Source organism: Podarcis erhardii (genome assembly GCF_964252035.2).
Source record: "Podarcis erhardii genome assembly, chromosome: 13".
Taxonomy (NCBI): Eukaryota; Metazoa; Chordata; class Lepidosauria; order Squamata; family Lacertidae; genus Podarcis; species Podarcis erhardii.
The window spans coordinates 28,801,534-28,812,567 of record NC_138502.1 but is presented as its reverse complement, the minus strand read 5'-3'; the positions used below and the strand labels follow the sequence as shown (position 1 = coordinate 28,812,567).

Genomic DNA, 11,034 nt, shown 5'->3' with positions numbered 1-11,034 from the left:
CACAGTCAATCAAATTTGTCAACTTGACGACATCACTGAGGGCAGACGAAATCCGTTTCAAAGAGGATCAAGTCAGGCAGCTATTTCTCAAGAAGTGTCAATGTCGTTGGCGAAAAGGAGGTGCTTTTCAACACTCAATCAATCAAAGTTCGAAAACTGAGTTGTTTTGTCTCATCCTTAAATTGACGAGATTGCATTCCAGCTGTGGAACAAAATTAGGCTGGCTCAGGAAAGCCGTGTTTCATCCTGTAGGCAAAAGAGGCTATTATGCACTGCTGTGCCACAATCTGTTTGCCAAGTGTGTCTCACAAACAACACAACATTTTGCTTCTCGTTGGGTTTTTCCCCCCTCCCAGAGAGCTGCTGACACGTGCAGCATCTTCTTCAGATCCCATTATATCTTTGCCTTTGGGAGATCTGTGGCACAGATAATTACAGTATCCAATGCTACGAGTTTAGAAGAAAGGGGGGGGGGAACCACCTCACACACAAAGCAAGAAAGGAGCTCAACCAGTACTGGCGACACCCTCTGCAGAAAGTATAAATAGAGACCTGGTGGGGCCCGGAGCCTAGCAGTCTTACTTTACATCCAGCAGTGCCTCTTGCTTCCTGCTTAGCACTAGAGATCCTCCATCACCATCACAATGAGCTGTAGCGCAAGGCACACCGTCTTAACAGCTGGAAGAAGCAGCAGCGGCAGCTGCAACCTTGGTGGAGGGAGGGTGGGGGTCTCCTCGGTCTCCTCTGGACGGTACACTTCCTGCGGGCTAGGCAATGGGAGAGCCAACTTCTCTGGCCGGAGCCATGTCGGAGGAGGCTCCACTTGTGCCTACGGAGCAGGAAGAAGCCAGTTCTCAAGCGGAAGTTGCAGCGGGGCCTTTGTTGGTGGCGGACATCTTGGGGGAAGTGCCGGCTCTCATGCTGGGAGCGTTGCTGCAAGGAGCGGTGCAGTTGGTGGCGCTGGTGGTGGGCATGCTGGCATGGTTGGTGGCATGGGTGGCGTGGTTGGAGGTGTTCCTGCTGGCATAGTTGGTGGCATGGGTGGTGTGGTTGGAGGCCCCCATCCCGGTATGGTTGGTGCCATGGGTGGCGTGGTTGGAGGCGTTCCTGCCGGCATGGGTGGTGGCATGGGTGGTCCTGCAGTAGTTGGCGGAATGGTCAGCGAACCTTTCTGTGGAGGCATGTTCTCTAACCTTGATGGGAAAATGACCATGCAGAACCTCAACGACCGTCTAGCTAGTTACCTGGACAAAGTCCGGTGCTTGGAGGAGGAGAATGCTGAGCTCGAGTGTCGGATCCGGGAATTTTATGCCAAGCAAGGCCCGCTCTGTGAACCGAAGGACTACAGCCATTACCACCAGCAAATTGAAGATTATAAGAACCAGGTAGGGTGCCAGTTGACAGCCAACTTTTAGTCATTCTTGCACGCTTTCCTTTGAACTGACTATAGACAGCAGGCCTTGGCTTAAGCTCAGATCTGAAATGACAGTGGTGTGACGTCAATTCATGAAAGATGAAGGACTGAAATTCTTTTAAGCTTGTTCTTGGAATTCCCAAACTCATTCAGTAGATACTCTGTTTTCTTAAAACTCGGTATTGCTATTTTTCAATGTTGAAAGGCTTGTTTAGATGTGTGATGTGGACTGTGCGAAACTAGAACTGCCATCAGCAAGACTTAAAAAAATATCCTACAAAATGATTATCTTCATTGCATATTGGTGTACCACCTATGATGTTCCACTGCAGTTTCTACTGCTATCATTCCAACTGTGTGGGAGCCTGTGTATAGTTTGGGTGGTTTGTGGTTGCATGGATGGCATTTTGCTAGGCCCACAGTGCAGTAGCAGACTGTGTGGTAGGGCATCAGTGCTTACCTGACTTCCTGAAAGTGGAGTCGCTGCTGCTTACCTGGAAGGAGTGGTGGCGGGATGATGTGCCAGGGAGGTTGGCATGACACAAATGCACTGTCAGGAGTGTGGAATTGGCTTTGTAGATGTGCTTCCATTGCACTGACCTCCCCACCATGTCTCTCCTTTCCCTCCCCTTCCTGTCAATCAGCAGTAACTCAGCTGTTGGGAGGTCAAGTGAGCACTACTGCCTCACCATGCTGTCTGCTACTGCCATGTATACATGTAAACGGTGTACTATGTGGAAATGGCTTCTACAAGTAGGAATTTAAGCGGTCTCCATGCTTCTTGGCACACCAGCCCAAAAGGAAGCAGAAGGGAGGGTTGTGGAGTGCTGGGAACGCTTAAAATGTGCAAGGCCGGAGAGGGGAGAATCCAGTGCTGACACAACTCCTGAAGAGAAAATGGCTACAAGGTATTAATTCGTACCCACTTGTGATCATGGTGGCTTGCTGACTTGTGGTTCAACTGTGTGTAGATATGGAACTGTTATGGATCAGTTGCACGCAATGTATGAAGACTGGCATGAAGATAGAGTAAGGCTGATAAACATCTGGTGTGGATTGATGCACTCTAAATCTTAATACTAGATCTTCACATGCAGGGGTGGTAACTGGTCTCTTGTTAACTTTTTCTGTACCCAGCTCATTTGTACAAGTGTGGAGAACAACAAACTCCTCCTGTGCATTGATAACAGCAAGCTGACTGCTGATGACTTCAGAACCAAGTGAGTACTTCTCAGTAAACAAGGGGGTGTATGGAACAAATCTGTGTGCGTTAGATGGGGTCCCATTGTTTGAGTGAGGGAATATTCTCAGTGGCTCAGGTTGTCTGCTGTTGGGACTGTCTGAAGATGGGGGTGTTTGTCCTTCCAGCCATCTAAGTGTCTATTCTGTGGGAATACAGGGTGTTCCTCAGAACTGAACGCCATTTATGCTCTTGGGTGGGGAACCTTTGGCCCTTCAGAAGTTTCTGGGCTACAGGTCCCCTACCTCTTATTATTAGCTATTCTAGCTGGGACTGATGGGAGTTGGAGTCCATCAACTTGTGGAAGTCTACAGTTTCTCCATTCCAGCTATAAGACACATGAGGGGGACTGTGACATGTTTCCTGGGGCAGCAAAGCCAAGTCTTGACAATGTGATCAGCAAACAAAATCAACTTGTTTGTTGGATATTTCCCTGCGTTTCCTCTTTCTATACTCCGTGGCATACAATCTCAAGTTGGAGATGCGTTTCCCACAATGTGGGAAAGCCTATCAGAGCTAGCAGCCCTCCTGAAAATCTAGGCTGTAAGAGCAATGATCACAATTGGCCTTCCCTGCGGAGAGACCAAAATAATAATCCTGCAATGAATAATGGAATTCTCATGCTCTGCTCTTTGCGGCTTAGATATGAGACGGAATGCTGCCTCCGTCAGAATGTGGAGGCTGACATCAATGGCCTGCATCAAATCCTGGATCAGCTGACTGCCTGCAGGTCTGACCTGGAAGTGCAGTGTGAGAACCTGCAGGATGAGCTGTGTTGCCTGAAGAAGAACCATGAGGAGGTGAGGGACACCGTCTTCTCCTTTAATGAAGTCAAAATGGAACATGTGGAATGATGCTTTCTTGATCCCAAGGGCATTTTTGAACATGGCACAGCTTTATAAAATGAGTAGATTGGATCTAAGACGTAGATAGCTGAGTGCATTTTCAGCCACTGAAGAAACTTTGATCTATTAACTGGCAGAGCATCAGTCACTAGCAAAACTGCCTAGAGCAGGACTGAGCAAGCTATGACCCTTCAGTTGTTGTTAGACTACAACTCCTATCATCCCCAGCTATCAGGACATGCTGACAGGGGCTGATGGGAGTTGGAGTCCAATGGAAACTGGAGGGCCACAGCCTGACCACCTCTGGCCTAGGGACTCTTCCTTTCACTTGCATAGTTAACATATCACTACAATGCAGGAGCCTCTTTATATTAAGGGATATTCAGTCACATGCATTTTGAAGTGGCACAGCCCCAGAATGGCACTGCCATTCACTGTTGGTCCAGAGAGGACCCACCTTGCCTCCTTGAGAGAGATCTCCTGCTTTCAGCCTTCATTGACTTCATGGCAGTTCTCATTAGAGAGTTCATTGGGGGTAGAATGGATAGTAGAAAATGGAAGGTGAGAATCTGCCATGGGGGTGGGCAGTGGTTTCATTGGCTTGTAATCTTTTTTTTGCAGGAAGTCACCTGCCTGAAGAACCAGTCAACCGGCGATGTCAATGTGGAAGTCAATGCTTGCCCTGGACCGGATCTGAGGAAGATCCTGGAAGAGATGAGGTGCAAGTATGAGGCAATGATAGACGGCAACCGCAAGGAGGTCGAAGCATGGTATGGATCCAAGGTAAGCTGTACACCTCCAAGTCCATAATACATAAAGCAGAGGTACAACGGGGACTGTAAAGAATTCAAGTAAAATTGAAAAGTGCAATGGATACAGTCAGTGGTTAATTCCAAATATTTCAAGCCTGCTTGGGTGTCAAACCCTAGACACGGAGAAACTATTTACACCTATTTCTAGTTGCATATAGGCTGCTTGCTTAGTTACACATTGGGGGAAAACTCAGTTACTCTGAATATGCTCAGAGGCACTCTCCTTTCATGATCCCTTACATTACTACAGATATTATACATTCTCTATAGACCACTCCACCATATCATGTTGGCCAAGCAGGTCTACTCTTAAGGGCAGGTGCTTTTTGGACAAATAGCCAGCATGGGAATCTCTGTCCAGATCAGGAGTCTAATTCAGGGGTGGGGCTTAGGGTGTTGTAAAACTTCTCCTTACTCTGGGCCCAACCTGCATCAGGACCTCTGCATCTGCAATTGATGCTGCCAAAAAGGATCCCATTCATTGGGACACTTTCATGGGTACTTTCCCCTTTGCATTGTCACATATTTAGAAGGAAGCCCCAGAAATACCCTCAGTGAGAAACATAGGAAGTCAGACCATCTGTCTTGTCTAGCTTAGCGCTGTCTTGCCTGACTGACAATGGCTCTTCTGAGACTTCAGGCTTTGAGATGTCAGGGATCAAACATGGGACCTTTTGCGTGCAAAGCTGAGCTTCATCCTCTCCCTAATTCCACACATTACAGATTGAGGAGGTGAATCGTGATGTCTGCACCAGCAGCCAGGAAATCGAAGAAAGCAACAACAAGGTCACGGAACTGAGACGCCAACTCCAGGCCCTGGAGATCGACTATGATGCCCAGTGCAGCCTGGTAAAAGAGAGAGCAAGAACTTCCCTTGGCATCATTGAAGCTGCATGCTGTTGGGGTGGCAGAGAGCAATAAACTACAGCAGGCAGCAGTATGCCTTCATGCAATGAACTGGCACGAGCCACGACTGGAGAAGGGCAATGAGAACAATGATGATGGGGAGATGGTGTGCTCATTCCTGCTCTCCCCTCTTGGGTTTTACTCTAGACCAGCGGTTTTCAACCTGTGGGTCCCCAGATGTTGTTGGACTACAACCCCCATCATCCCTGAGCTCTGGCCTTGCTAGCTAGAGGTGATGGGAGTTGTAGTTCAACAACATCTGGTGACCCACAGGTTGAGAAATGCTGCTCTAGACTCTAGGTTCAGAATTCCTGGAGAAGGCTTTAATCCCGACCTTCCTCCATCCCTTTCCTTGCCATTATGCTTTAGTGGCTGAGATTGAACAGGGCAACCCAATGCACACTTGCATCGCTCTGTGCAAGGAAGCGTAGCCCCAACACTATGATAATCATTGGGACATGCAGTGCATGTGGCTTTGCAAGCCACAGTGATCAGCTGTGACATCAGGTGATTGACAGGTTGGCAGCCAGTTTCCCATGCCTGGGGAAAACCATGTTCACAGCCCAGCTCACTTGTGGATTTTTACTTACAGTGTAAATCCCATGAAAGAAAACAACAATTTACAAGGGAATATTTCTGATGCTAGTCTGTGTCCCTCCCTCCCTTCTCCCTCCCTTTTGCCTACTATGGCCCCATTCATGCCATACATTTAAAGCACTATGATTCCACTTTAAACAGCCATGGCTTCCCCCAAAGGATTCTGGGAGCTGTAGTTTGTTGTGAGTTCTGAGAATTGTTAGGAGACCACCCCTCCCCATTCCCCTCCCATATTTCCCCTCCCCTGTGAAGAGGGGTTGATAGTTAAAGCACTGTGGCAACTGTGAGGGGTCTAGGGGTCTCTTAGCAACTCTCAGCACCCACAACAAACTACACCTCCCATAATTTTTAGGTATGATATTGCTTTAAATGTATAGTGCAGATGGGTCCTAAAAGCAACATTCATTCATTCCACTTATATCTTTTGCCCCAATGAGCTGAAAATGGTGTACACAGTTACCCCCTCATTTAATCCCCACAACAACCTTGCTGAGAGAAATTAAACCCTTTTTATTTTGTATTAATTAGCACAATGGTTATGCTTATCTTCCACAACTGTACTCCTGTTATAAAAGAGAAATGGTGGGTTCTGTTTTGTTTCCCAGAGGGACACCCTGGAAGCCTCCCTGGCTGAAACGGAGCACCGCTACAACAACCACTTGGGCGAGCTTCAGGAGCGCATCTCCTGCCTGGAGCAGCAGCTGGCAGAGCTGCGTTCGGAAATGGAGTGCCAGAACCATGAATACACAGAGCTCCTCGATGTCAAAAGCCGGCTGGAGCAGGAGATCGCTACGTACCGCTGCTTGCTGGAGGGCGGGCAGCATGATATAGTGTAAGTAGCGTGCAGAGAAGTCAGTCACCTCCAGACCGTCAATGTTTTACTGGTGGGATTCAAGCGCCTACTGGAAATGTGGTTTTGTGCAGTTGAAGCTGATTAATGCAGCTTAACAGATGCACTTTTCCAAAAGGGACTTTTTAAAGGATAGGGGAGTAATTCAGGCCAGCGTGCGCTTAAAGGCAAACCTACCCAATTCACACTTCTCAAAACTGAAACACAGGCATTTTTCGAAATTTGCGCTTGGCTGATTTTGCCGTGCAATTCTTCAGTCAAGTAACAACAACAACAACAACAGTTTATTATTTTTACCCAGCCACTCTGGGCACCTCCCAACAGAAGACTAAAACCACAATAAAACATCAAACATTAAAAACTTCTCTAAACAGGGCAGCTTCCAGATGTCTTCTAAACGTCAGATAGTTGTTTATTTCCTTGACATCTGATTGGAGGGCGTTCTACAGGGCAGGCGCCACTACCGAGAAGGCCCTCTGCCTGGCTCCCTGTAACTTCGCTTCTCGCAGTGAGGGAACCGCCAGAAGGCCCTCGGAGCTGGACCTCAGTGTCCGGGCAGAACGAAGGGGGTGGAGATGCTCCTTCAGGTATACTGAGTAATTTGTATAGAAATGTGTGCTCTCTCTCTCACACACAAAATGCTAAGTGCTATTTTTATTAAAGCAACTAGTTCTTTTGGATGTGGGAACTCAAGAGCCAAATCCTCGCTCTGCTCTGAAGCAGCTTGGGTAATCTTGGGTGAGCCGTTCCTTCTTAAGGCAAACCCAACTCACTGGCTTTTTTGTGTGTGTGAAGGCAAAAGCACTGCCCTAAACTCCTTGAAGGAACAGCAAGCACTTAACAAAGAGTTAAGCGTTGATCCTCACCACTTATAACCTGATCAGTTTCGGGGCATGCATGTCACCTCTATGAGAAGGATCATACTAGGGTGTGGAACAGTTCACAGGTCCTCCTCTTTCGGCCCATCAATCTCTCCCCAGGCCTTTCCCGCTTTCCTTGGCTTCCTTTCTCCCACTGCTGATCTTAATCTATAATAAGATGAATAGCATGCACTGCCCAATTATTTTCAGATTACAGCTCTGCTGTGAGGAAGAGGGAACATGACTAAGTCCAGCTGCCATGCTGGCTTTGGAGGAAGGGATTAAAGGATCACACTCTTTTTCAATGGACAGTTTGCCATGCTTTCATGCTGCACAGTGAAAAAGGGACCTTGCTTTTCACTGCACAGCGTGGTATCGGATAGGGTTGCTGCCTTCTTATCGAATATAGGATTTAGCATCATGTATCCAAGTAATGGGAAATAATAAGCTGCACTCAAGTCCATATGATGCACAGTTCATTTTAGGACACGAGTGTGCCCCTTCTCCAGGATACTCTTCAGATGCTAGATTTAATATCTTATTTGTTTCATAGATAGCCTGCTGTCCCCTTGACAAACTCAGAGTGCTTTGCATCAGGTTTCCAGGAAGTCTTTCATCCAGGCGTCTTACATAATAGTTTCAGGGCTGTGTCGCCTGTGGTCTTAAGGCACACTTTGCTACCTCCTTGCTAAAGCTAAGCAGGTCTGAGACCAGTCAGTGCTTGGATGGGGGACCCCTGAGGAGATACACGCATACTGCCTGGGATTCCCCAATGGGGGAAAAGGTGGAAAATGCATGTAAGCAAGTTAATAAAAAAAGACAAATAAGCTGTGCCCTAAGCATCAGATCTCCTATCAGATGTTGAGAACTGTCATGGATGCTTTAGTGATGATTCCTGCATGGCAGGAGGTTGGACTAGATGACTCTCAGGGTCCCTTCCGATTCTACGATTCTGTGACTAAGTGCAGTTGCAAGTGATTCTTACACCCACACAATCTTCTCCAGCTTATAAGGAAATATTCAGCTTAGATAGAACAGCAGCTGATGGCCAATGCACGGGGCTGGGGCCTTCCTGCTGCTGTATTTTGTCAGAATTGACTTGTAGCCTCACTGATCAAGACTCTTCTTCTTTCTCTGCAGTGGCGGAGGGGGAGGAGCAGCTAGAGCCAGCAGCACATCAGGTGGAAGATCTGGCGAAGTCAGGACATCCCACACTTACGTGACCCATTCCGCAGGTCATGCCTGCCATGGGGGCCATTTACATCACTAGATCGCAAGAACGGAACGCATAAGGTAAGAAATGTCCCCACTCTGTTCTGGCCTTTGCATCCCAAACACCTATAAGGTAATGGGGGTGGGGGTGGGGGAACTCTGCAGCATTTGGTCCCTGTGTTATGTGCTGGCACAAAGGCGGTGCCTGGGGTAGAGCCAGGTTCCTCCAAAAGCACTGAAATCAGGAGTGGGGAACCTGTGGCCCTCCAGATGTTGATTATTGGCCACGCTGGGGGCCAATGGGGGTTGGAGTCCAACAGCATCTGGAAGGCCATTGATTCTGGATTGAGTTGAAATTCTAACTGAGGCTCAAGTAGATGGTGGTATAAGAACAGGCCAAAGATCAGAGCTATGATGTTTTGTGTATGTATTATTATTTACGGCAAGTAAAATGTCTTAAGCCCTGCCTATGGGCTTGCAATTTAAAAAGTACGTCAAGGAAGGAAAAATGGATGGGAAGGAAAGAGGAAGATAAGCAAATTCAGGCACAAAGCTGGTGAAGGGGGCCCTGGAGTCCCAATCTCACATATGCAGTTATAGAAACCTAGGAGCTGACATACTTGAACCACTGAGTGATAGTTTCTCAACTGACTGAGTCACGTGGTTTCCTTAGAGTAACAATTCCTGGTCCACTGGATAATGTCTAGGATCTGCTGCTCTAAAGCCTAGTTTCCATATGCATTTTTTTCCATTTGCATTCAGAGCTATAAAAAGACGCTATCTCTAAATGGGCCAATCATGGTTTCGAGAGTTTCTGGGCTTTATGGAGCAGAGCCGTCTTTAAGAATAAGGGAGTAGGAGAAGAAAATTATTTGAACTAACACAACTACACCTTGAGCTTATTGCAAATCTGTGCAGCTATTTTATTTTCTGAGATAGTTATGTGTGTGCCTTAGGGATAGTGGTGATGGGGGCACAGCAAGGACCACACGGGTGAACTGCCTGGTCACAGATCAGCATGCTATGAACTATTTTACAATACCTACAACTGGATAGTAATGGATCTCTGATTTGCTGAATGATGCCATCATCTAAAATGTATTGTGTGTACATGAACTTAAAATGTTTTCTGTTGAATGGAATGGTAATGGACAGCACCATTGATGCTTTTTTTTGCCATAGTAATTCAATCTTTTCCTTATCTTTTCTAGAAAACTGCCAGAGAATGGGCAAAGCACATGCTACCTGCAAGAAGTAGTTCATCCAAGCTGTTGTTGGTCCATCTGCCCAGCGGTATCCTTCAAAGTTGATCAGATGCCCTACTTCACTGTCTCCCATGCTACTTCCCCATTATTTTGCAGCATGCCATTTGCCCAGACTCTTGTTTCTCACCCATCATGCATCAGTGCCGTGGTTGGCAACCTGCTGACCACTGAAAACAAAAGAAGTCCAAAAAAATAAATAAACCCATTGCTTTTCTCTTGATGCCACCCAAGGCCTCTGCGTACAAAATTGTTGTTGTTTTTTTCCTATCCAAACGTTTTAAAAAATCATATGGAGAATGCTGAGCCCTCCCCGCCAATATATTAAATTTTCCATGGTGTGGAGAAAGTAAATGGGGAGGTTTTTCTCTTCCTCATGACAGTGAAAGGTCAGGCTGAATGGCAGGGGAAACAACACCTTAGAGACTAATGAAATCATTACGGCAAGAGACTAACACAGCTGTCTGGTGGGAGATTCAGGACACACAAAAGCACGTTCTTCACACAGTTCATAAAAGCTTCAGAATTTGCCACCACAGGATGTACTGATGGCCTCCAGCTTGGATGAATTTATAAGGGGATTAGACAAATTCATGGAAGATAAGACCATCCCTAGCTATTAGTCATGATAGGTATATGTTATTTCCACTATGGGAGGCAGGATGCTGCTGAATACAGTGTTGGGTGAACAGAGTGGGGAGAGGCTACTGTGCTCATGTCCTCCGTGTGGGCTTCCCAGAGTCATCTGGTTGGTCACTGCAAGAACAGAATGCTGAACTAGATAGGTTACGTGTGGTAAACTTGTGGTCATTCAGATGTTGCTGAACTACAACTCCAATCATCCCTACCCATTGGTCTTGTTGGCTGGGGCTTATGGGATTTGTAGTTCAGCAACATCGGGGGGAAGGTTCTCAACACCTGAGATAGGTCTTTGGTCTGATCCAGGAAGGCTCTTCTTATGGTCTTACATGCTTAGACAACATATGCAGGCAGCAGTCACATTAAGTCACCATATTCTTACTGTTCATCACTTGGA

The 11,034-nt window shown here is 46.9% G+C and overlaps 1 protein-coding gene across 1 annotated transcript; it reads left to right on the top strand.

Annotated features, from left to right (window-relative positions):
- The first annotated feature begins 588 nt into the window (after positions 1-588).
- Positions 589-10,226, top strand: LOC309328058 (keratin, type I cytoskeletal 19-like). The gene is made up of 8 exons (XM_081837934.1): positions 589-1,385; positions 2,552-2,634; positions 3,298-3,454; positions 4,121-4,282; positions 5,035-5,160; positions 6,420-6,646; positions 8,665-8,817; positions 9,948-10,226. Exons 1-7 carry the CDS (start codon positions 645-647, stop codon positions 8,792-8,794), a joined length of 1,626 nt encoding a protein of 541 aa, XP_081694060.1. The 5' UTR covers positions 589-644; the 3' UTR covers positions 8,795-8,817; positions 9,948-10,226.
- Positions 10,227-11,034: the final 808 nt, after the last annotated feature.